The 27779-nt window shown below is 34.8% G+C and overlaps 1 protein-coding gene across 2 annotated transcripts in view; it reads right to left on the bottom strand.

The window, feature by feature from the left end:
• Positions 1 to 308: 308 nt before the first annotated feature.
• The window catches only part of ATP2B1 (ATPase plasma membrane Ca2+ transporting 1), a 47261-nt gene continuing 19790 nt past the window's right edge, over positions 309 to 27779 (bottom strand). Inside the window, exons 5-21 of one of the 2 annotated variants that reach the window (XM_029283145.1) lie at positions 26597 to 26740; positions 25277 to 25315; positions 24013 to 24168; positions 21966 to 22180; positions 19979 to 20221; positions 18148 to 18389; positions 15565 to 15802; positions 14473 to 14652; positions 14312 to 14399; positions 13977 to 14083; positions 9827 to 10018; positions 9232 to 9445; positions 8797 to 9008; positions 6908 to 7015; positions 6328 to 6510; positions 5912 to 6025; positions 309 to 3277 (exon numbers count right to left, since the gene is read on the bottom strand). In XM_029283145.1, the coding sequence (XP_029138978.1) occupies positions 2963 to 3277; positions 5912 to 6025; positions 6328 to 6510; positions 6908 to 7015; positions 8797 to 9008; positions 9232 to 9445; positions 9827 to 10018; positions 13977 to 14083; positions 14312 to 14399; positions 14473 to 14652; positions 15565 to 15802; positions 18148 to 18389; positions 19979 to 20221; positions 21966 to 22180; positions 24013 to 24168; positions 25277 to 25315; positions 26597 to 26740 (2990 nt within the window). In that variant the 3' untranslated portion in view covers positions 309 to 2962. The remainder of the gene's footprint in view (positions 3278 to 5911; positions 6026 to 6327; positions 6511 to 6907; positions 7016 to 8796; positions 9009 to 9231; positions 9446 to 9826; positions 10019 to 13976; positions 14084 to 14311; positions 14400 to 14472; positions 14653 to 15564; positions 15803 to 18147; positions 18390 to 19978; positions 20222 to 21965; positions 22181 to 24012; positions 24169 to 25276; positions 25316 to 26596; positions 26741 to 27779) is intronic. The other variant, XM_029283144.1, reaches the window with a different exon arrangement.

The following is a 27779-nucleotide window of genomic DNA, read 5'->3' on the forward strand; positions in this document are numbered from 1 at the left end:
CAAAATGGAAAGCTATCAGATTGTTGCTTCATCTTGGAGTAGTATACATTGCTGCTGTATCAATATATGCAATCAGTTTAGATTATTATCTAATATTGAGTCTATTCTGTTATTGATTTTTGCAAGGTTAATTTGTTTTGAATATTAATTTGGTTTGAATCCATACATTTAACTAAATTTAATTCAAATAATATTTCAAATTGAAATCCTAATGAGATACATATCACAAAGTAGAAGGTCAGATACAGAACAGGCTATATATTCAGAATAAAATTATGTATTTCAAGTAAAATATTTTCAGAGATTTCAGTCCCCATCCAGAGACAGATAAACAGCATATTTATTTATTTAAGTTACATCAAGCAAAATGAAAGTAAGCCTTACAACCCGGAAAAGCAATGTGGGGTCAGTAATTGAGAAGCAGTAATAACTACTTTAATAAATAATGAAATTATGTTGCTTTCATAGTAGTAAAATTATAGAACAAATATCCTTGGTATTAGATTACACTTACTATTAAGACTCAATGTACTGCAGTCAACAGGATTGAAAAAGTTAATTTGTGAGTAAATTAAATTTCTCCTTGAGGTATGACCTGTAGAATTAACTCTAGAGTTTGGACATTCAAATAATGATTATTACCATTAAAAGAAAAATCTTTCCAAATAACAAGTTTTAAAAATAACAACTATAATGAATCATACACAGCTGAGATAGTTTGAACAATTACATCTCATTCTTCAATGTGTGTTGCAGTTACATCATTCTCCCAGTTACATAAATACTACCTTTCCAAACCATACTTCTTATCCACTTACAAAATAAGAATCTGAAAATAATTACTATATAAAGTATCAGCATAAATAGTATCTTCTCTAAATAGGATAAAGGACAAACCAACTAGAAAATGAATGATTGATATTTGGATACAATATGCAAAATCTTATGTAGTGTCCAATGAAAGGACAATTAACCATTATCAAATCCCTGTATATTTTACTTGAAAACTGAATTATAAAATCTAGCTGTAATATTACACGGGTTTCAAATTGCTTCCCCAGAAGACAAGCTAATGCTCACAGATGTGACTATCATATTCTTGAGGTGCTTAAATACTATATACTAAATTTAAAATGCATTCATTCTCTTCTTCCTTTGTTAGCTCAGTTCCCTGACAAGTTAATGTCTGGTTTAGCAGCAGACATATTCCAGGTTCTCTTATGAGGAATATACATCTCTTTGCAAAAAAAATTATAAGAAGATCATTCTGAAGAGTAGAAAATTATTCTGTCATGATTGAGAAAATATAAGATATTATCACAGAGGATCTTGTTTCTGCTTACCTGCGCTATATTTTCAGTAAGTTATTTATCCTTACTCTATGGGCTATATTGGCAAAAAGAAAAAAAAATATCCCAAATCATTAGAAATCAAAAATTAAAATTAGACACTGATAATAAACACAAAAAGAAAAATGGACACTTTCTATTATTGGTTAAGAAAAACAAATTGTCAAAGATAGGCATACAGGAGAACATACTTTTATTCATATTTTTTTTTAGAGTGGAAAAAGTTTCTATGGTGATTTATTTCTCTCTCTCACTCTTGTGAATGAGGATTGGACTGTGCAGTGCTTCAGATCAGATCAGCAATAAGGGTTTTGGAACTTGCAGGAATGCAAAGAAAATCTGTCTACAACTTTTTTTTTCTTGGACTGCATGGCAGCTTTAAAGTGTTACACATAGATGTTGTATTCATACTTCCACGTATTCCAGAGCACCTCTTCTGCATAAAATCAGAAACAGTCCACAGTCTTTGTTCTTTAGCATCTAGTGAAGCCACCAAAACCTAATATTTGTAAAAATGCTGGATTCTGTAAAAAACATTGCCGCATATTTATTTTATCAAAAGGGGTGATTTATTTTAACTCAAATGAATTTCAAAGCAGTGTATGGTAACTATTCATAACTTTCCAAATACCAATAGCCTTCATGCTATAAAGATATTTAGGTCAGAAAAATAAACAGCTCCACTCACAGTTCACCAAGCTATTGTTTCTAGACAAAAACAAAAAGGACTAAGGTTCTGATGTATTTTGATTTAATCCATTTTGCCTGAGATAACAGAAGTATTTCAAGCAAGTTCCATCATAGGTCCTGCATTAAACAATCCTCTATTAAATTCTGAACATGTTCAGCAAGTTCTGAATTTTTAAAATTTTTACAATTGTTTCAAAACCATTAAATAGTAAATGTTTAAGAAACTAATTAGGACAGAGGCCATAACTTCATTAGAACACCATTGCTCATGTTTTTACAAAGCATTAGTGTTATCTATTTGGCTATTAGTAGTAGCAATTTTATCTACAATATTTAACAAAGTAAATTGCAGGCAAATTTTTAGTACAGTTTCAATAGAAACACCCTTTCCTGAAAATACAGCAGTATTTGATGGACTAATTTTTTCTACATCATTTATAAGGAAACTTCCCATGTCTGAACAGGAACAAAAAAGTATCTACAAACCTTGTAAACAGATCTGCATTATTTATAAACATAAATAATTATTAACAGCCAACAGCAGAAATGAAAATTATAAATTTGGTGATCCTGGGCTCTTCTGCCCAATCCAGCCCTCTCCTCAAAGGAATTAAGAACATAAGTTCTGGTAAGACATTCTTATGGGCCATTCTTAAGTACAGCTAATGATCCACAGGACACATAAGCAAGTTACTGTTTATCTGTCAGAGTTCATTATTACTCCCACTTTCCCCTCCCCAGAAAAGCACCCTGAAGTCTGGCAGAAAGCTTCTTTTTAAAAAAATAAATCTACATTCGTACAATTTTATCTTCTTGTTGAAGTCCGAGACAAGAATACCATCTTGTCCATCATAATGAGGGAAAAAGCCCAGTTTCAGTATGTTTCTTTAAATGCAGCTAGTGTGTTAACATTCAGCATACAATCAGAGTGATGTTTCCAAACTATGCAGTGGGCTCCCTGGGGATGAAGAGGTAGCAGACTTACTCAAGTCTGTCGTAAGATGAATTCCACTATTAACCGCATTGTTATTTTTGTTGGGTGACAGTGGAAGAGGAGTTGAGTTGCGTTTTGTTGGAGCATCATCTTCAGCATCAGTATCATCAATAAGTGGAATATGAGTTTCAGAATCTTCTATTCTAAACTCAGGATGAGTCATAAAATTGTGGATTGAACTTCGGGATTCAGGTTTTTCCAATCCTTCATATAAGGAACTACGAAATGCATTCACCACTCGGATCTGCAAGTATGAAAAGCATAAGTGTTACTGTTTAATAATATTTCCTTGGGAGAACGTTGTTTTATGAGTTTGAATCCACAAATAGGTAAGACGAGTGAATTGAATTTATACAATGCAGTGGAACTTGCAATAAACTGTAAAAAAATAAATAAAAATGAAGAGCATTTCAGAAGAGCACTATCAGGCTATAGCAGAAATAAATGTAAAAAAATTGGTTCAAAATGTCTAGCTACAAAATGGAAGCTATCAACTTTTATAACTAATATGAAATGGTGAAAAAATTAAGCCAATTGATAAATTCTACTCCATTTTAAACACATAGAAGAAATACTAGACTTCTAGAATATGGAATTATATACTACTGGCAGGGCTTCAAGAATTTGTAAAAGGTTTTTTAAAAGAAATGCTGGGAACTGTGATTTGAGCTATGAAAAGTTCAGTATAATACAAGCTTGTTCAAGCTTGCTGGATTTAATCTAAATATTTGAGTATATGTCACATAAAAATAATTTCATAGAAATGGGTGCCATAATTTGTAGGAACAAGAAATGTATGATAAAATGGCCCATATGAAACAATGCAAATATTTCAGCCATATTATGTATATATGCTCAAATGACAAAAATATGAGCGGAGTCATGATTATGGAAACATATTTTAAATACTTTTTGATATGTTTTTAGCCTTTTGTTTCAAATATCTTAATTACCATTTTTTATATACAGTAAATTCTAGATCATCACTAGAAAATAAATATTTCTCATCAAGGTTGTTAAAATTAATGGTGTGCACATGCCTAGCTAAACATTTTTATTTATTGGGTTCTTGGGTTTTTTTTAAGGTTGCTTCTCTTTCTATAGACCAGGCATGTCAAATTGCCAGCCCGTGGGCCGGATGCATCATACTGAAACCACGCCCATCACATTGCCGGCAATGGGGAAAAAGTCACGATACGTTGCGCGATGTCATGTGACATCGCGAGTTTGACATGCCTGCTATAGACATTGCATTACCAAGCTAAGTAACCGATGATGTCATCTAGCTTGATAATGAAATAAAAAGAGACAGCTGTTTTTGGAAGCAGGTATTTGCTCAATTAAGACTTCCCATATCCTGCAGATGCCAATACAGTTAATGCTGAAGTGCTGTAGATATAAACAACTCTAGTTCTTTTTCCAACCTCACTCTAAAGCTTATCCCTGTTCAAAACGTCTCCGTTTTGTCTCCCAAACTGTGATAGTAGAGAGGTAATTGAAGTAAATTGTGAGGCATTTCAAACTATTGCTTTAAGTAATTGATGAACAGTAAGAAAGATGCTTTTTACAAATATTAATGGAAAGGTCCTATAAGCACAGGACATTTCCATTAATATTCAGGTTGAAATAAGTAAGGTAAGGAAGTTAACAACACAATTAATAATGGAGAAAACAGGAATATGAATAAAAGGGAAAATGGCTTTTATCATCCATAATAAGCAATTCAGAATAGACCTCATGTTTACAATTTCAATACTATGAAACCCAACATATGATCAACTTACATTCAGAATATTTAACTTGAGTCTGGTATTATATCCATTATATTTTTTGCGTTTCTACTATTTCAGATGGAACTTTAAATTATGATCCACTGATATTAAAGTCTCTTTTGGGAAATAATGTCTATCAAAAGCCCCCATTAGAAACTGGATAGAACAGACCTACTTCTTAATTTCTATCTCTATGGTTCTTTTTCATTTGTGCCATGAATGTAAACTCTTTATAGAATGGCACATTTATGTATGTGTATTTTTTCCATAGCTAAAGATTGTTAATTCCACTCAGGCATTACATGGAATGGTCACCATCCGGCATTCTGCATAACATGCCTGCCAGTGAAGATTTTCTTACCTGTAAACATCACCACTGAATATGTGGATGTCTGCAAAAGGCCAATGTCATTTCAGTGACATTGTTGGGAGAGTTGAACAAGGCTTTTATTAACACACATAAAACAATTTTTTTACATATAGTAAAGGCTATTTTAATTTTAATATTTCTAGCACTAATTTATGTATTTTCACTTTAAATACTGCTAACACTGGAAGGAGCTTAGCATATAAAATAACAATCTTTATGAAAAATATATGTGTTATTTTTGCAGCTGCAAATTAAAGTCCTTTCCCTCATGATCTATAAATTATACTGAAGTTACAAAAGTAAACATGAAAATAATCTATTTATCTTGGACCAGCTTTAAACATTTCACTAAAGTTTGTAGATCTTTTTGTTTACAGACTTCAAGACATATACTCAAATATTTGTAGCAATTACTATAAATATTTTTCAAAAAGGTCTCTTCTGTGCAAGTATGAAGGTGCTATGTGCACGGACAAGTTTTTTATTGTATAGAATTGTTTCAATTGTTCCACTTGAACTGTGACCCTCTAAAAAGGAGAAGGGGGCTTTAGGACTCCCATTTTGAAGGTAAAAATGTGAAAAAACGTTAATGATGAATTTAACGACTGAAGGAAAGAATGAAACGTTAGATGTGTGAACTAGGAAAACGTTAATTTCATGCACTTATGAACACACACTCACACCCCACAGTAGTAGAAGCAGTAGTAGTAGTAGTAGTGGTAGAGGAAAACACTACATGTGTAGGGGTAGAAATATTTGTTACATCATGATGCTGACTGGCGATGGAAGGTTGCCGCCTTAGAGCCCCCTGAATGGAAGTTCCACTCTGGAAAGCATTCACTACATCCATCTGCAAGGAATCAGAGATTGTGACAGCTTGCTCAGCAAGAGAGAGAGAGAACAAGAGAAAGGAGCATCCCATCTACAACACATAAAAAGTAAAGAAAAAAGGCACTTTTACAGAGCAGGTAAAGAGGCAAGAAGCACATTTGGTGATGAAGTAAAGAAGGAATTTGAAGCATTAAACAGCTAATACTTTTCCCATATAAAGATTTCAATCACACATTTTATGACTACAATCCAAATCAATACTAAGAACAATGAGGAAATGTCAAGTCCTCAACCCTATTTCCTACCTTTACAAGACCATACCTGAGTTTGTATCCTGTTTAGACCCCTAAACCATAAGATCTGACCACGCCTTAGCTCTCTTTCAGCATGATCAATTTCTTCCACATCTTCTGCTAACTCTTCTTCAGGAATCTCTTCCTTTTGTGTTCCATGGCCAGCTTCTTTAAGGAATTTCAAATGACTGGTTGGAATAGTTGATATCAACTATAACAATGGGGAACAAAAAAAAACATATTTATGAAAACTTTCCCTTACGTTCAAATTCCCTTTTAGAACTAGTGACAGACCCTCCCTAAATGGCTTCAAATAAGAAACAGCTAGCTTAAAGTTTTTCATTGTTTTCGTTGGAGAGGTATTAAATAAATCGTAGCTAGTCAATATTGCAGCATAATACTCCTATGCATTTGGATGCATAATGAAAAGACTGTATCACTTGCTTTCTTTTCCATATTGTTCTGAAATTTCAAAGTTTAAAACAGCAACAGTAGGGCAGCATGAAGAAAATTAATGACAATGAAAAAGCCATATACTGAGTAAAATGCATTTCAAAACACAATCTTGGTAATTTGAGGAACTGTACTGCAAAAGTAGTATTACATACCTGGCCCCAAAGAAGTGTTCCCATTCCTAGAAAAATTGACCACAACCACTGTTCTACTGTAAGCTCAGAGCAACTGAAAGGCTTCCCACCAAACTGTACAATAACTATCTGTTAAGAAAAATAATGATTGTATTAGCTATTTGAAATGATAAAAAACGAAGGTATTGGCTTTTATGATACAAATACAGTAACTATTTTAAAAGATCTATGATTGCTTTAGTATATAAAAGGAAGGGGGTATATGATAAAGGCAATGAAAAGAAAACAAAAACATATCTATCTAAAACAGACAGCACAAAATCAAACACACAGCATAATATTGGTAATTCTAGCCATTACATGAACCAATTCATTAGCAGACAGTGGACACATGTCATCAGTCTAAAACTGTAAAATTGGAATGGCATTGCGTCCAATTGTAAAAAGCTGTTTTCTGCTGTACCCTAAGCTTCACAAATCCAAGGTTATCTTCTATGGCTTCCAATTTTAGAACAGAGTAGAATAACAGAGTTGGAAAGGACCTTGTAGGTCATCTAGTCCAAACCCCTGTCCAAGCAGGAGACCCTATACCATTTCTGACAGATGGCAGTCCAGTCTCTTCTTGAAAACTTCCAGTGATGAAGCTTCCACAACATCTGAAAGCAATCTGTTCCAATGGTTAATTGTTCTCACTGTCAGAAAATTTCTCCTAATTTCCAGGCTGAATCTCTCATTGATCAGTTTCCATCTATTATTCCTTGTCTGGCCTGGAAAATAGGTTAATCCCCTCCTCTCTGTTACAGCCCCTCAAATATTGGAACACTGCTATCATTTCTCCCCTGGTCTTTCTCTTCACTAGACTAGCCATGTCCAGTTCCTGTAATTTTCACTGGGTAATTCCAGATAACATTGATTTTAAACACTTATTACTTTTCTCAAATCATATTAATAAATGTATGGACATTAAGCTAAAATCAGACAAGCCAATATATACATCTCTATGTTCCTTCCATTATTTTACACTTCTAGCATACAAAACTGATGGTCAACTTCTAAATATTCTCTTTCCTCTGGTTTTCCTTCTGAATATATAAACTTCTTGCTTTTACTGAAGAAGAATATATTGTCCTACACCAGAACTTCCAGGGTTATTTATCTCTGGGGCAAAAGATTTCACAACTGGGCTCCATCACTGAGATGACTCTCAGATGAACACCTCTTTTCCTTGGATTGAAGGAAGACCCGAAGGAAATCTCCCACAAATAATTATAATGCATAGCTAGGTTATAAATAACCCTATGTTGTGTTTAAAGATAAGTTAATAACACTTTGATTTTTATAATACTAAATTATAGCAATAGCAGTTAGACTTATATACTGCTTCACAGTGCTTTACGGCACTCTCTAAGCAGTTTACAAGTCAGCATATTGCCACCAACAATCTGGGTCCACATTTTACCAACCTCGGAAGGATGGAAAACTGAGTCAGTCTTGAGCTGGTCAGCACTGAACTCCTGGCATTGGGCAGAGTTAGCTTGCAATACTGCATTCTAACCACTGCACCATGACAGCTCTTATTATATGATCACATTCTCATTATAAAGTTTGCCATAAGCCAACATGAGTGCGATATGAACATATTATATGTCTTTAATAGCAATATTAAAAATTAACATTAACAAAAACATATTTCTATAAGCATACTATCAATTATAAAACCACATTTGCACAGGTCAAATTATCCTCTAATGTGACACATACAGATAAGGATATGTTTTATATTTAAAGAAATTCTGAACTCTCAGAGGATGCCCTATCCTAATACTGATTATAAATACAACAATCATTGGCCTCTAAAAACTCTTAACCCTCCAAATTCTGCATGACTTTATTTAAAAAAATCTACTCACCTGTACAATAAATGTTCCAAGAACTATAGTACAGAATATAGCATTATTGAAAATTCCTTCAAATACATTCCTTTCACCATGAATTTTTCGGGCATTTATTTCATTAAATAGCTGCATCATCACAAATGTATTAAACACAATTGTGTAGTGCTCTGAAGGAGGAGCATGAAGAGGTGCATTTCTTCCACTATCAATATCAAAGATTTGTTCACCTGTAAACAAGAGATAAATATTCTCAAAATGCCACCCAAATTCATGGGGAGGGGGTGTTTGTAAACATTCCTTTAGTCTTCTTTTAACATTTCTTTCTCTTTTAATCTTCTATTAACATGTTAATGTTCTTTAACATTCCTTTAAATATTGAAGAAATGCTCAAAATAATGCAGGCATAGTTCAGAAAGTATATCACAGAGGTTTAAATTACAATATTCTTACCAGCAAACAACAGTGTGAAGACAACCACAAGCTGATAGAAAGCATGGCCCAGAATATTCTTCATCATGGTCCGTGAGATGAGAGGTTTATTTCTACCATAAGGTTTTCTCAGCAAAAGTGCTTCTGTGGGGGGTTCTGTTGCCAAAGCAAGTGAAGCCAGGGTATCCATTATGAGATTTACCCATAACATCTGAACAGCTTTAAGTGGAGAATCCTGTAAAATCAACATGTTTTCTAATATAATCACAAATATTCTAACAAATCAAGTTATCTAACATTTAATATTTCCAATCAGGTTCATTATTGTACTTAAACCTGATGCAGTGATTAAGATGTTAAGCTAAGAGTAAAAAAATCCACCCAGTTTTTAGTTCCATATTGGCCATGGAAACTCTGCATTACTTTGGGCTGTTACTCTTTTTCAATCCAGCTCCCTTACAGGAACATTTTTATGGGATAAATAGATTTAAGAGCTTCATGAACTGGAGAAAGGGTGAGACATAAATCTACCAAATAAGAAATCACTCTCAAAATTAACCACATTGATTCAAGCTGATTTAATCCCATTACATGAAAATAAATATATAATACCTACTTGTGTAATACATGCTCCTGTGAAAGCAACAATTACAGCTACTACATTAACAGTAAGCTGGAACTGAAGGAATTTGGAGATACTATCATACACATTTCGCCCCCACATAACTGCTTTAACAATGCTTGAGAAGTTGTCATCTGTAAGAATAATATCAGAAGCTTCTTTAGCTACATCAGTTCCAGCAATGCCCTGAAGGAGAAAACAAAACAAAATTACAATACTGTCCTTGAGTATTATGACAGCCCAGATGTATACTACTCACATCTGTTAATAAAAAAAATAAGGAAGAATAGAAAAGTATTTCACTCTTCCTGCAGTCTGTGACGTGTAGAGAAGACTTTCTTTACGGCCTGCCATTTATTCTGGGGAACAGAGTAGGGACAGGTTCCTTCATATTTGTTCTTCCAATACATTCATTTGGTACCATACAATTCCTTGTTGTTATAAATTACCATGTAAGTAATTACATGGTGTGATTAAACAATTCTTGAATACTCTGGATTAGAGCTAATAATTTTGTTTTTTCAACTGTTAATACACTTTTAAAATCTTGAATAATGGAAAAACTACTCATTAGCATGAAATTTAAGCGAACTCAAAATTATTTTGTCATACTCACTTTTTTAAACTAGATATTATTATATCAATATTTATGCAAAAAGATCAACTGCAGTGGAAGCTATTATGAAAAATCTTAGTGATGATTCTGTCATATAAACTGAATTCAGTGGTGCTTAGCTAAATATACCTATATACATAACTGCAACACTGCAATATTCTTACAGTTTTTTAAAATTGAATCTTTTTCTACAGGTACTGTATTTTCCGGCGTATAAGATGACTTTCTAAACCCTGAAAATCTTCTCAAAAGTCGGGGGTCATCTTATACGCCCAGTTGTCTTATACGTCGGAAAATACGGTATATAGAGAATCAGAGGAATTGTGATAAATTCACCTCCGGTGGGAGTAGCTTGGGGGAGGTGGAGCTTGAAAGGAGGCGGGGCGGTAGGAGATGCTCATGGGGGATGCAGTGGTGGCTCATACTGACCGTGCGACCGGCGGCTGCGGAGGTGGGCAGGCAGGCGGCGGCGCAAGGCATTCCCTCTTTCCTCGCGCCCCACACGGTAGGGAGGAAGGAGGAGGAGGCTATGGGTCTGGAAGGGGAGGGGTGTCAGCTAAATTCCTCTCGGATTTACGAAGCAGGAATGGAGGGGGGACAGAAAACTGCTACACAGTCCTTTCGCCCGTCGACTTCCACCCCTGCTTTTATAGTATTTTCACTTCCCCATTAATTTTTCTTGTTAAATGTAATCAAATAATTACAGAACTTGTTTTTATGAAGTAATAACATTTGTTGTCTTGCAGATCTTTGAGATATTTGGCCCAGTGTCACATCCCTTTTATGTAGTACAGTTTAATAGTCCTGAGCACATTCAGTCTAAAGATATTAAAATAAAAGATGCAGTATGTTTTGCTCCAGTTGTGGAAAGCTTCACTCAGTATATATTTCCAGAAAAATTGAAACAGTAAGTTCGGCATATACATTTTTTGTGCCTAATGTTTTTTTGCAAGTGCAAGATCTGCTTTTTTCAGATCAACCAAGTGTTGATCCATTGGTTGGGGCAGGAATTGACCAACTGGCTTGTTGTTTGATATGTGATGTTGTGGGCTGAGAGAGTGACTAGCCCAAAGTTACCCAGCCAGCTTTCATGCTTCAGGCAAAACTAGAAATCACAGTTTCCTGATTTCTAACCTGGTGCCTTAACCACTAGACCAGGGGTAGGCAACCTTGGCTCTTTTATGACTCGTGGACTTCAACTCCCAGAATTCCTGAGCCAGCCATGCTGGGAGGAAAGGGAGAGGTTTCCAAGCTGAGCCATGCTGGCTCAGGAATTCTGGGGGTTGAAGTCCACGAGTCATAAAAGAGCCAAGGTTGCCTACCCCTGATTTTAAAGTTTGAAATATACATGCACACACACAAATAATTTAAACAGTAAAAAAATTCTAAACTCTTTTTAGCGGTGTCTAATTTATTTATCTTTTTATTTTTTATTTATGTAGACTTATCCCACCTTTATTATTTTTAAAAATAACTGAAAGTGGCGAACATATACAACACACCTTCTTCCTCCTATTTAGGCCCTAATGACCTAATCCTAATAATCTATCTCTGCATGTTTAATTAGATCTCAAAAACTGAGAGTTGAGATTGATATGTTTCTTCATATATTTCATAACCTGATCCTGTATTTAGAATTTTGGTTACAAACTGGATTCTCTGCAAAGGCCCACTAGAGCAGTCTTCCTCTACTTGCTATTCACCATATACCGTATTTTCCGGCGTATAAGACGACTTTCTAAACCCTGAAAATCTTCTCAAAAGTCGGGGTCGTCTTATACGCCTAGTTGTCTTACACGTCGGAAAATACGGTAGTTCTCAACCACAATTGAGCCGAAAATTTCCATCGCTAAGTTAGTTGCATCTCATTTTATGACCCTTTTTTGCCAGAGTTTTTAAGTGAATCACTGCAGTTAAGTGAATTATGTGGTCATTAAGTGAACCTGGCTTCCCGCATTGACTCTGCTTTTTGGAAGCCTACTGGAAAGGTTACATATCATGATCACATGACTCTGGGAAAGTGCAATTGTCATAAATACATGCCAGTTGCCAAGCAATCGAATTGGTTATAAATTGAGGACTACCTATATTGGAAAGGAATTAAAAATGATGTGCCATTTTTAAGCTATTATTATTTGATAGTAGTAATGAGAATTACACAAAGATTTACCTGCCTCCTCTAATATTTTGGACATTTATTGTTCAATTTAAAAAATAAAAATGGCTATTATGTTAAGTACCTTTGACTTCTAATTCCAGATAACCCTCAAAAGCCAGTAGATGGCACAGGAGAATAGCTTCTGAGCATTTAATTTAGATTAATTAAATTCTGCATAGTCTAGGTCAGGGGTAGTCAACCTTGGCTCTTTTATGACTCGTGGACTTCAACTCCCAGAATTCCTGAGCCAGCTAAGCTGGCTCAGGAATTCTGGGAATTGAAGTCCACGAGTCATAAAAGAGCCAAGGTTGACTACCCCTGGTCTAGGTCAAGCAGGCAGTGTGCAGTATGTTTTGGATTCAAGGTGTGGGTTTCTTAAAACTTTGACAAATCATTTGAGGAACAGATATTTAACTGTTCAGAATAGGACACTTGTTTCTGATATCATATGCAATAATAGAAGTTTGCCTGTTTTCCCCAGTGCCTCAGTTAAATGAAAATATATTATATAAAATTGCATGACAATGGTATGGGAAGTACCTGCAACTTAAAAGCTCACAGGTATACTAGACTATCTGATTTCTACTCCTTAGAAAAAATATGTTACAGATTCCACATTATAAAAAGGTGTTGAATCATTTGATTGTTCAATATCCTGTTAAATAATATAACTGTCATCAAATTCTATTAAATAAAAGACCACATTTATCTTAGATGCATGTTACTGCAAAAAGGAAAGAAAAAGAAGAATACTGATCTTAGAATTATGTACTCAATGCCTTTAAAGTTAACATAGAATACAATACAATCCTACACCAAACTTGAAAATGATTATCCTTGTAAAAGCATTCCTAGTTTCAAGTTTTAAGTTATCATGTGATTCCCTCCCCAGTCATTTTAGTATCATTCTCAGAAATATTCCAAGAATTGTACCTATTTTAATTATTAATATCAGAATACATCTATAACCTAATGTTTTTGTACATTCTTCACATTAATTATACATAATTTTAAATTTACTCTCAAGAAAAATTGGAAACATATTTTATCATTTTTAGCCAGAAAAAAACCTGCATTACTATTTCCGTCTCTCTGAAAAGACACTCAACTGCTGTTTAAGTTTACATATAAGGATTGTGATTTTCTATATGGGCATCAAATTTGGACCTCATCATTTATTGTGCAATTATCCCAAGGTAAACTTAGCAGAAAATGACAATGAATACAGAAAACTACAATCAGCTTTTTCCACTGCCATATGTAAACTAATCTCAATCAGTCTTCAATATAATGTTAACATCATAACTTAGAAATTTCAGTTTATAAAAGCATTTATTAGTAATAATTATAATACTTGTTAAACTCCTTACCATAGCAAAGCCAACATCTGCTTTTTTTAATGCTGGGCCATCATTGGTTCCATCACCAGTCACTGCTACAACCTGCCTTTGCTCTGAAACTGTGCTATCTATTATTCCTAAAAACAACAACAAGTATTTGTTATAACAGTACATATTTATATTAAACATTACAAATTTCAATAATTTATTCATTCATTTACTGAAATTGAGTAAATTTCTGTCTAAATCCAATATTTATGCTATACAGTAAGATATAGTCTTCTATTTCTCAAGAGTGTTTCCAGCTACTGAAGAAATGATTGACCAAAAAGATGTTTGTAAAATCTGTTAGAAAATGTATTTACCTTTCACCAGTGTATGTTTGTCAGTGGGAGAAGACCTTGCAAGTACCCGAAGTTTGGGCCAAATTTTGTCTATTCGCTCCTGTTCTATCTGTAAAGATAACTTAGATTAATTTCATAACTAAGTTTTCATAAGTCAAAAAAAGAATATTAACCATACCCACCTCTCCTTTTTCATTACGTATTCGTCTATTGAATTCTTTGCCTTCCAGGCATAAGAAGTCTTCGCCAGGATGCAAAATACCACATTTTAACGCAATAGCACGAGCAGTGTTAATATTGTCACCAGTAACCATACGGACAGTTATACCAGCACGCTGGCATTTCTTAATTGCATCTGGTACCTAAGGAGAGGGAAAAGCTAATTATGTAGTTATTTCTCAGTAATGATTAATTTAAAAAGGGTTAACCTGCTTTTGGCTAAAATACTAAGGTTTAATTCCATGTACTGTATGTGTCAATAACTTTGTTATTTATGTTACAATGCTGATATAATACATTATATATATATTTGATTATGTGCCATGAAATTGCTCCTAGTGACCACATAGATTTTGTCTATGATGATCTATCCCTAACTTTTTCTTTCAAGTCCTAAAAATATACATTAACTATGATGTGTGATTATAATGTTCCTAAGGTCACAGTTAGGCAATTGGTATCCTCCCAATGTTTGGGAATTAAACTCCCATCAATCCCTGAACCCCAAAGTAAGTAATCTGGAAATTGCAACTTAAAATCTTAGAAGGGCGCTAATACAACTGCTGGTACATCTGAGACAGTCAGCTCATTGAATATGTTACTCAGTATAAGATTTTATGCTTACTCTAAGGTGACTTACTAAGAGGTTCAGGCAAAATAAGAGACTGGAACATGTTACCATTTAATTGATGCACAAAGAATTTACTGTATTACTGAGGCAAAACCTAGTTCTTAGGCAATAGGTATAAAAAGTAAAACTATACCAATCACATCATATAGCACAAAACATATAACATCTGCATTTCTTCAAAATGAGTAAGAAACTATTTCTGTGACATCTAAGCAATTTTAAATTAAATATATATGCATATTATAGTGAATATTATTCAATCACTAACCTTAAATAAAGAACAAAGGATATGTGGGAGTTAATCTACTTTCCACTAAAACAGTACTTAGAATAGATATTACTCATTTCCAGAAAGGCTTGGAAGACAAGTTTAAATCAATCATTATTAAATCCTTAAACCACGATAAACAGCATTTTGCCCTACCTCAGGTCTCACAGGATCTTCAATGCCTACAACAGCAATGCATGTAAGACCAGTGACAATATCATTTTCATTATCCCATTCTGGTTCAGGTTCTCCAGCTGGGAAGTCTCGGAATGCTAGACATATAGTTCTGAGTCCCTCTGATGCCATAGGTTCTATAACAGTTTTTACAATATCATCACGGTCTCTTGGTCTGAATACTTTTGGTTCACCATTAGCACTTAGTATCTTGAAACACCTACAAATAAAATACAATCCATTTCAAGGTTCTGAATGTCAATGAAATCTCTTCCAACTCAAAGAATTCACTCTCAGTGCTTAATAAGTTTTTCAAATATATTTAATTCATGGAAATTTTGTTTAACTCAACTGAACAATGTGTAAAAAAGGTGTACCAGGGTTTAATGATGAAGAGAAATTGGGAGAATGTTAGGAAAAATTATGAAAAGGATAATGTGTAATTTGTTCTAAATTGCTATGAATTCATAATGTACTTAACATGGTTTGGGATGAGCTCAGAAGATCCCTAAGTAGAAATATTTTGATGCATAGTCTAAAGTTTAAAAACAATAAGGCATAAGAGCCAGTTTGGTGTAGTTAAGGCATCAAGCTAGAAACTGGGAGATCGTGAGTTCTAGTCCCATCTGAAACACAAAGCGAACTGGGTGACTATGAGCCAGTTACTCTCCCTTAGCCATAAGAAAGAGGCAGTCTTGCCAAGATAAGATCCAGGCAGTTACCAAGAGTCAAATTGACTAGATAGCATAAAAATTGACAAGAGAGCATAAAAAAATGGTAAGTATAAAACAACCTTTTCAAACAAGAGGTACTATACTTATTTCACTATTTGTCAATTTGTTTATTAACAGAATAATAATAAAATCTGGGGGCAGATTTTACCCTGGAGGGCAGGATGTTCCAAAGGGTGGTTGCTGTGGCAGAGAAGGCTCTTCTTCTGGATCCCAACAGTCAGAGTTCTTTGACCGATGGGATCTGCAGTAGGCCCTCTCTACCAGCCGATATAGGATGGGGAAGACTTACACAGGGACAATAGGGTTCATCAGGTAGCCTGGACCTATGCCATTAAGAGCTTTAAAAGCCATAATCATCACCTTGAACTGCACTTGGAAGCAGACTGGTAGCCAATGTAATTTCCAGAGCAGTGGTGTAATATGAGCCATACTAGGGACTCCCAAAACTGCTCTTACTGCCGCATTTTGCTCCAATTGAAGCTTCCAAATGGATTTCAAGGGTAGCCCCATGTCAAGTGCATTGCAGTAGTCCAGACGAGAGATGACCAGGGCTTGAGTAACTACAGAGAGTCAAGATCTAGGAAAGATCACAGCTTGTGCACAAACCGGAGTGTGCAAAAGCTCTCCTAGTCACACCTGCTACTTACTCTTACAGCAGGAGACATGAGTCCAGGAGAACCCCCAAATTGTGAACTGGGTCTGAACAGAGAAATGTAACCCCATCCAGAACCAGAGATGACAAAGCCCAGGATCCTGAGGTTCCATGCACTCAAATCCACTCAGTTTTGCCAGTGTACAGAAGTCTATTGTCCCCCATCCAGGACCCCACAGTCTCCAGGCATCACAAGAGGACAGAGACAGCATCACATGGGTTACCACATATAGAAATGTAGAGTTGAATATCATCAGCATATCGATAATATCTCAACTCATGGTGAGGGATGATCTCCCCCAGTGGCTTCATGTAGATGTTAAATAGGAGAGTAGAGAGTACCGAGCCTTGCGGGAAGCCGCAAGTAAGTGGTTGGGGGTTGGATTTTTCACTCCCTATCAATACTGATTGGGAAGGACCTCAGAAAAAGAACTGAAATAGTTTAAAAATGCCGACAAGCCCTAACTTGCAAAACTGTCCCAAAAGGATACCATGGCTGATGGTATTGAATGCTGCTGAGAGGCCAAAAAGAGCGAGAATGGTTGCACTACCTTCTTTACAGTCTCGCCAGAGATCGTCCTTAAGTGCGACCAAGGCTGTCTCTGTCCCATAGCCAGGCCTGAATCCAGATTTAAAGGGGTCCAGGAAATCTGTTTCATCCAGGATTCTCTGGAGCTGCCAAACATCCACCTTTTCCACTACTTTCTCTAAAAAGGGAAAATGGGAAACTGGACAAAAATTTGTCCAGGCAGATGGGGTCGAGTGGTGGTTTCTTAAGGAGAGGACAAACCAGAGCCTCCTTAAAAGGTCCTGGGAATATCCCCTCTTGCAGGAATGGCCAAGGAAGACTTAACTGTTTCTAAAATTAAGGAACTGTGTTAAAGAGATAATTTATAAATTAATCTAAAAATCGAAAGCATTCAATTGCTAATACAGATTAAAAACAGCCTTATATTCACTTTGAAGGCCACTTGTTCAACTTTATCAGCAAAGCAAATATTCTAAATAGAATATATTATTCCAGTTTTAAAGGCTACTGAGAAGTTACAAATACAGTGTTTAACTGGCAGAGTATACCCTTTCACACATTTAATCAAATATGTATAATAGAGTGATTTAAATGCCAGGGAATATCATTTCAACAATACAAAGAGTCCCCAAATACAAAAGCTAACTTGCTTTTTAAGTACTATCTCTGAAGCACCCTTGCTGAAGATCCGGAAACTGCCATCAGAGTTCTTTAACACAGTACTCATAGATTTCCTAACAGAGTTGAAGGTGTAGACTTTATAGAGCGCTTCTTCTGGTATTTCATTTCTAACTTCCTGGTAATCTCGTTTTAAATCCAGAAGGAATCCCAGCAAGGCACATTCAGTTTTATTACCAACATGGCGAGGAAGGCCACCTTCTTTTTCAGGAGGCTGAAAGACAAAGCAGTCTTTTTGACAAGGAATTTGCTTCAATCGTTTAGAATTTAACTTGCTACAATAATTCAGAATTTAACCTTTTGGAAACAGTTTATGAATTATGAATTCTGTGCTTAAATTAAATGTCCTACATTTAGCTTCAACGAAAGCACATTTCTCAAGAAACACACCACGGAAACTAAAATGGAGCACATTTTGTAGAATATTAAAAGCCCAGTGGGATAATTGCCATTTGTCTTCAAGATTTATTCACATTTGGAGAGTCAGATAAATTAATTACAAAAAACCATTTGACATTTTTGTCCACGTGCAATATTAAAGGTATATTTTAATCTTGGATAAGCAATTGATAGAGATAACTTCTCAATAAGCCACACACCCTTCCCCTCCACACACATATCATTTCCGATTTTTATATCCCTGTTTCCCCATGAGAAGTCTTTTTAATTAGATCAAACCACATAATTGTTATAAGCTATTGCAATCTAAAACATAATCATATATTACCACAAAATGTTGGTTTGTAGTTGTGGAAGCTTACATAAATTGACACATTGCAAGTAAGATTCAATTTACTGACCATGCTCATAGCTTCTCAATAAAATTGTTTTTGCTGCCTACTGGGGATTGCAAAACCAGGATGGGGGCTATTGCAGAGAATTTGCCAGCTGCCAAATATGGATTATATTTGGTTTGGTGAATTATTTAAGGCGCTTCTCTATATATGGTCTTATAATATGTATCTTGTAATGTATCTCTATAACAGAGATTTTCAATGTTTTTCTACATTCTAGAACATCTTAAAATCAACTGAAAAATTGCCCCCAAACATTTCTGAGAACAGCACTGAGGTGGGATCAGATGGCTGTGTATGTTCAAATTTGTTTTCCCCTTAGTCCCTTGCAGAAGATTATGGGGAAAATAAATTTTCTGAAGGGATTCACCCTTAGTCCATGTTTTCTCGTTTTAGCTCCACAGAACCTATCTAAGTAGCCACAGACCTCTTGGGATATGCAGAACCCAGTTTTGAAGAAAAAAACCCACTATACTAAGAATATGTTATATTCATTTGTTTGCATCTTTTAATAGATGGTCTAATGGTTAAAGCACCAGGCTAGAAACCAGCACACTGATTTACAAAAACAATGAGGGCAGGATAATAAATAAATAAAGCCAAGGATCAGTTTACATGACCATTAATGCTATATTACCCAGAATAAAGTATGTTTATGCTTTATAAATTTAAAATGGGTTAACCTTTGAAGAGCAAATGCATTTTACATTCAAATGATAAATTTTCAACAGCACCATTACAATCAAGAGAATTCAACCACTAACATTAATTACAAGAAAGGTCTTGAAGTTTAATAATGTTTTGTTAATAATCAAATAATATTGTAATATGACAAATACTTAAAAAGAATTTTACTATATTTATCTTTAATAAGTTAAATTTAAGTAGCTTTACACAAACATTGATTTTGATTTGATTAAAATATACTTAATTAACAAACTATTAATTGCTTGGCTTGGATTGAATTATGTTCAATGTTAAAGCATGTGTCTTTTCAATATATACCTACCAAGATTTTGGAAGTATAAGCAGAATTAACAGAGATTCCTGTTACAAGATATGATAAGGTTTTATCAGGAATAGCTTGCACTTCAGGAATTTTTTTATAATGCTTTTCAGAGATATATGCTTGGACCACTGTCATTCTGTTCATTGTCAGGGTTCCTGTTTTATCTGAGCAAATGGCTGTTGCATTTCCCATTGTTTCACAAGCATCCAGATGTCTGACCAAATTGTTATCTTTCATCATTTTCTGTTTCAAAAAAGGACAAAATCATGTCTGAACAGCATTAAAGCATTCTTAGAAAGTATTTGTTACTATCTTTCCCAAGATGAATTTCTTATATGAACACAAATGTGGAGATTTTCCAGCAGATACAAGACAAAATAAAGGAGTAGACTGCATATTTGTAACATTTGGAAAGAATCTGGCAGGCTGCCAGTCTTTTAGTTTTCCAGAAGCCACTGAGATAAGAGTGATGGGAGCCTAGGGATGGTTATGGGGGCATCATCCTAGGAGATGGATGGGACATCAGGTGTTTTTTTTTTTTAAAAAAAATATAGACTGTAATTTTATTATTGTGACGAGCTGCCCAGAGTTGTGGTCTAAGATGAACGGCCATACATATCTTTTCTAAAAAATAAATAGGTAAAATTTATATTTAATTCTAGACTGTAAGAGTGCCAGCCATTAGATCAGATGAATAATACACACTGCTTCTGCTTGTTGCTCTCCTTCATGCCCACCTCCATCATGGGGCTCCCATCTTTTCTTGTAATGCACTGTGTTCTGATATTTGGCTGTATCCTTTGGCTTTGATAACACTTTCTGCAACTGTTCTTATCATTCCTTTGTCTTGTTGCTCATTCTTAAGAAGAAAATTTTTAATCAAATTCCACCTAGGCATTTTATCTCTGAAGTCCTCATCACATTCTATTACTAGATAGGCACTTAAGACTTTGAAATGAATTTACATGAACCAGAGGTTAAGCAAGGCAAAAAGCCATATGATGGGGGAATTCTCAAAGTCATTTCTGCACATTTTTCTTTGAAGTGTAGCATACTGTACTGTTCCATCTTTAGTTCTGTTCCCTCAGAAAGAGCTGGTTCACCATCTGGGAGTTCTCTTATACTTGTGCTCTTGTTCAGCAGCAGATGGAGGCTGTGGCCAGGAAAGTATTTGCTAAATTTTGGCTGATGTGTCAGCTGTGACCATTTTTGCAGCAGACAGTACTACCAATGGTTATTTATGCTCTTCTCACTCAGACTACTGGAATCCAGTCTACATGCGGCTGCCTTAGACACCACTATAGTTAATATAAAGCATAGTTGCCTGGCTTGCCTGCTATCTTTATTGGAGGAGCTGCATTGTCTACCAATTCAAGAAGCTTGCTATTATGTATAAAGCTCTAAACACCTGGGGTCTTGGATATTTTGATACCAGTTACACCATGTAGAATCTACCCAACATATACTGTTAGGCATACTGCAAATCCGGCCCATTCAGGAGTTGAGTAGAGTGGGTACTTAGAAATAACGTTTCTCTGAGATAGTCTTTACCCAATGAAATTCTCTTGTTGTTCCCTCCACCTACATCTTATTAAGGTGGATACATCTTTCCTGTTAATATTCAGGAAGGCAGTTCAAATGCTGCTTTTCTGCAGAGTTTTTAGGGAATGAATTTTATTACTCTTTCCAATATAAATATTATTTAACAAATTTTTATGAGAAAGTTTGTGGTGGTTTTTTCAGATATTAAATTCTGATGCTTTTGGTAATGACTACTAATTTTGTTTTGCTTGTTGCACTGCCCAAGTTGTAAGTTATTTGTAGACTTTCATTGAAATGGCATATAATATTTGAAAATAAATGAAATAAGCTACTAAATAACCATTTCAAACAAATATCACTGAAGTGTAGTTCTTTGGGAAAAATTGCTATACTTAACTATTACATATTAAAACACTACATACCAAATCACATTTTTTGCTCATACCTTTACAGAGTAAGCCAGAGAGATAGTTACTGCAAGTGGAAGACCCTCTGGAACAGCCACAACCAAAACAGTAACACCAATGATGAAGAATTTCACAAAATACTGAATATATATTGGTGTACAATCTGCAATCCAAGGACGCTTCTGGATCCAGAAGGTATCAATTACAAAATATAATACAAGAATGATGACTGTGACAGCAGACATCAGCAACCCTTTCATGAACAAAAGAGATCTAGTTAATTATTTGTCATATAAATAACAGTCTTAAATAGCATTCACAGACTTCCAGTTTATAGAATTGGAAGGTACCTTAATGGCAATCTAGTATAACCCCTTAGGGCGAAATTCAGTAAAGTACCGTATCTCTGACAGATTACCATTTAGGTTCTGTTTAAAGATTCAGTGAAGAACTCACCTTTTCATGTGGTTGCCTGTTCTACTGGCTGATAAACTTGTAACCTGCACCAATTCTTTGTAGTTTTAACCCAACAAATATGGTTCTGGCTTTATGAACTATAGAGAATAAGTCTATTTCCTCTTCTATGTGACAACCATTCAGATATTTAAAATCTACTGCCATATGTCCTTTTCAATCATCTCTTCTGCAGTCTAAATGTAGCCAGTTCCTTTAATAATTCTGCACAGGTTTCACCACTGGTAGCCTTCTCTGAATTTCCCTCAGTTTGTCATTGCCATTTTTAAATTATAGTGCCAGAACTAGATAAAATATTTCAAGTGGTATCTGACCAAGTAAAGTGAATCAATAACTGCCTGCGATTAGGATTTTATGCTCCCGTTAACTGAACCTCAAGATAACATTTTCTTTTTCAATAGCTATATCACATTGCTGGTTCGTTTTTAACTTGTGATCACTAAGGATACCCACACTTTTTTCACATACACTATTGCCAAGCCAGCTCTTACCTATCTTCAACTTGTGCCTTAGTAATGTAAAATTGTGACGATGTTAAAACAATCTCTTTGAAGTCTAGAATTTTATGAACAATGGCACATATGGTTTCAGAGTACCAAAATCTATAGTGCAAAAAGATCTGAATCACATATATAATGAGGCCTGAACTGGTAATGAGTGATCCAGACATTGTTTTTGAGTTTTAGGCTTACCTCAATGGGAATGTCAAAATATTATGTGGCAGTTAAGAAAAAGGCAAATTTTGTGTTGAAAAAAACACTGAAAATAAAACTATTCATTATATTACATTTATTCAAATCTAATTGTGTATATTTAAAGCTGAAACTAAAAGCAGAAATGGCAAGTAACATGATGAAAGAATTAGAGCAATTCCCAAAACCATTTGAGATGGTTTTATTAAGAGAAGGACAATAGTAAGTACACAGCACATAGTTAACATTATGGATTTACTGCCATAGAAAGTATTGATAGGCAGCCCTATTTATGGCTTTACTGTTTAGAAAATCATGGAATGTAAACATTGTCAATGGCTACTAATCATACCATCTCTAGAATAAATAAAGGTAAAACGCTTTTGAATAGCAACTGCTTTGGAACAACATGCTTCCCGTGAGCATTGATTTGGCTACCGAAAGAAAGAAAAGGATATGCTTTAAAAATATTTTGATTGATTCAATGTGGTTTCTAAATGTTCTATGATGCCCTAAAACAATTCTTATTAAAAATTAGTACAATGGTTATTATGGTAACTTATGTGGAGTATTGATGGTGATGGCAAACTCAATACATAATAATCAGAATCATTAAGACAACACTCAAATAGTGTGATCAAAGCAAAGAAATGGCAAAGAAGTTGGACTTCCAGGATTCAACTTGTGGAAAGAAGCAAAATTTAAATGTTATAAATCAAACCTAAACAAACAAACTTCGGCTGATGTCCAACTACACCAACGCCAGCACAAACTGAAATGTCAGTCAGCAAGCACTAAATAGCATTAGCATTTGACAAGCCCCAGTAATCTACAACTAGTCTGTTGTATTCTCTGTATCACAATAATGCCAATCCATGGTTTTATTCTCTCTAGAAACGTAACAACTGAAGAGTCATACCTGCTTTGCCAATCTGAACTGCTAGCTTTGTGAGTTTCCCCTGTAGAACTGATTTCTCTTTCTTAGGCATATTATTTCTTTTTTTGTCATCTCCATCTATACCATCTTCACTCTTCAAAGGTTGCATTTCCATAGCTGCACCATCCTGAGCTTTTGCTAAATTCATAAAAGCACAATTGAATGAACAATTTATTATGACGAGAGCAGATCATACATTTCAAAACAACCAAATACAACCTGAGAATACAGCCAAATCTCATTACTGAGTGAATAATCTACTTCTGTTGTTTGGTCTGAATACAGCATAATCTTATGGTTTGGACACAGCATTGATGAAGTGTATAAGTGATTTCAGGGCACCTATCTTTTAGGAAGAATTTTAAACACAATTGGCCAGAATGGCCAGGCAATTTACCTATTAAATATTGGATTAAGTGGGAATGTAAAAACACAATTAAATAAGCTCCAGAAAATCTACAGTAAATATAAAAGATATGAGATTAATTTTGTACAGTTTTAAGGGGAGCTACTTTAACACTTAATGAGAGAAATAAGCTTCAATCTTCAATCAATCAAAAGTGTGTATATAAATTTCCAGTGTTTCCAGCAAGAATGTGTAAAATATTTCATTTCAAACCATATTAAGCACAAAATATCATGAAATTTTGAGTTGGAGCAAGCAAAGTCTTTTGAACTTAAAACAGAATAATTCCAACTCCAAACATCTCTGCCTAAAATTACAAATACTTCCATACAATCCGTTTTGCACTGAATATACTGTCTCAAGTGCAACTATATGTTTCACAAAGTTTTTATCTGCATAACACTAAACAATAAAATGTTCTGTCCATCATTATTAAATAGCATGTTCACCAATAAGTTATTCTTTATCAAACTTAACATATTGTTCTACTAGTTCTGTTCGCCCACATTGTAATTTTAATACAGAGTATCATAAATCACATCTTTGATATTTAAAATTAAGATGCAATAAATATTTTGCATATAAGTTATTTTTAGACTGTGAAGGAAAAAATGTAATACAGTAATACTTTCATTAGGACCAACAGGAACACCCTGAAAAAATGTGCAAGCTTTTGAATTCTACAGAATTCATTCTAAATCCTACTTTACCTTTTTTTTAAAAAAACCCAATGAAGAATTCTGTAGAAATTGAAAACTTAAGACACATTTCCGATTATTTCTAATAAAGATGCTATTCTAACATATATTTGATTTTTTTAAATATAAGTCATATTGTTACCTTTATTACGATTTTCAATAGCACCATCTTGTTTTTTACCTAAAACCAAAAATAGTAATCATTTTCAGAAATTGGTAGACACTTTATATAATTTCTTTTTTGTAAGATATCTATTGAGATATCTATTCCTATTAATTTGCTAAACCATTTTCTTTCAGAATAACTGGCAACAATCTAATGTGAATATTTATTGGACCATATAATGGTCTACGGGTATAATAAACAATTAAGTATGTTTATAAGGCAATATAAATGTGTCATTCTGTTTAACTATAGGTTTAAACTAATGTAGTAAACCTATTAAAATGTTCAGAAGCAGAATTTGTGAAGAAGTGATAAGAAAACTCAGTGGAGGACAACTAAAGTCATCCTTAAGCTTACAAGATTTAAAACATATTGCTAAAATATATTGCTCAAACCCCAGTTACAAGGTATTGTATTCTATTCATTTTGGTTTGTAAAATAGGAAATGCCTTATTATTCGATTGTTTAATTGTAATAAAGTAATTTCCCTGCTACTCCAGTTGATTAATACAGTTAACCTTAGTAAAACTGTATTAGTATGCAATTTTCATTTTGTCCTTGTTTCAATTTTGTCCTTGTCCTTTTCTTGGAGCCTTCTCATAATCTCATGTTATCCCAAAGGGTTTTACTATAACTTTGATCACTCTCCACTATTACTGTATAATAAATCCCTAGTATGATCACATTAAATACGAATACAACATTCTAAAGCAGTGTTTCTCAACCTTGACAATTTTAAGGCATGTGGACTTCAACTCCCAGAATTCCACAGCCAGCAATGCTGGCTGTGGAATTCTGGGAGTTGAAGTCCACATGCCTTAAAATTGTCAAGGTTGAGAAACACTGTTCTAAAGTATGGTTCAGAATTTATTTTTTTAGACATTTTATATAATTATTCTGTCGTGTTTATCATTATCTGACATGTCTCATTCAACACATCTTGTGATGTATTTGTGATGTGTTTTTTTTATGTTGAAAACAATAAAAACAATAAAAAATTCTTTGAAAAAAAACAAAAACACATCTTACTCTAGTGATATTGCTAAGAATACTTGAGTGAAACGTGATTCTACAAGCTCACAAATTGAAAGCTGAAGCTGATTTGGAACATTAGCTTGAAATAATTCAGATATTGAAGAGATTCTGATTTCATTTTTAAATTTATTTTGAATGGCTAAGAGTATCAGTGAATTCTAAAATTACATTTCTCAAAATTTACATAAAGAATAAACGAACAACAACTATCTATGTGCAATTATTTCTAAAATAAATTTACAGGATTTTAAAAGTGCATACTTTTCTTGTCCTTTTTCTCTTTTTCCTTTTTTTCTTCTTCATCTTCCCCTCCAGCACCAAGTAAAGTAAAGATAATTCCAGTTTGTGAGTTTATCCCTACAGCAGTAACTACCATTCTTCCAGAACCTTCCATAACATGTGTACCTAGAATGAAAAAAGCATGTGTGAATTAAGGGTAATCAGTGTGACTTTTGTAGCTTTATGAAAATATTAATGCTTATTTATCTGATACATCTAAAGCAGGGGTATCAAACTGCCGGCCCATGGGCCGGATGCGTCATGCCAAAACCGCACCCACCCCATTGTCGGCAATGGAAAAAAAGTCGCGATACGTTGCGACACATCACGTGACGTTGCGAGTCTGACACCCCCGATCTAAAGAGTTCAAAGTAGCTCACCTATAATTATCTTTCATTATATCTTCTAATAAACCTGTGAGGTAGGTTGGTTGAGAGAAAATCACAACTCTCAATTGCTAGTAAAACTTAAATCCATGATAATAATATACAAAGATACGATCAACAAAAGCTGCTCTAAAAAGAAATACTTATTTTATCAAAGATGAAGACACAAAAGAGGATCAAATGGTCTTCTGGTGCTTTGAACTTTTAATATTATAATTTCAGCATAATAATTGATTGCTTAGACATATCACATTATTGTCCTTCATATTAAGCATGTAATATAAAGTGCGGAAAAAATGAATAATATCGTCTTTCCTCAAAAATAAGACCTGTTCTTATTTTTGTTGGGGGCCTCCAAAAGAGGCACTAGGGCTTATTTTTTTGGGGGGGATGTCTTATTTTTTTCCTTGTACAGGTGGCGGCGAGCGCAGGGGCCGATGGAAGTGGGAGCGCTACTACTGCCAGCCCGGCCAGCTCCATCCCACTATCTGCTTGTCTGCGGCCGCAACGGGCCACATTCGCCCTGCCTGCTGGCCCTGCTGCTGCTGGGACACTTCTTGGCTGCAGTGAGCACCATTCTGACCACTGAGCGGCTGCCTGTGCTGCTACTGGCCTCGCAGGGGCTATTAGTGCTGCACTCAACTGACCTGCTGGGCTGCTCCTGCCTAGTGTGGGGAGAGTCAGTGCAAATTTATGACCTCCGGAGCGCCCCCCACTTCCGGCCTTCCAGGGGCCCTTTGCCAGTGGACGCTGATGGAACTTGCCTTCTGCCCAGCCGG

This window comes from Protobothrops mucrosquamatus, unplaced genomic scaffold, assembly GCF_001527695.2.
Source record: "Protobothrops mucrosquamatus isolate PMUCROS unplaced genomic scaffold, P.Mucros_1.0 scaffold26, whole genome shotgun sequence".
NCBI classification, from domain to species: Eukaryota; Metazoa; Chordata; class Lepidosauria; order Squamata; family Viperidae; genus Protobothrops; species Protobothrops mucrosquamatus.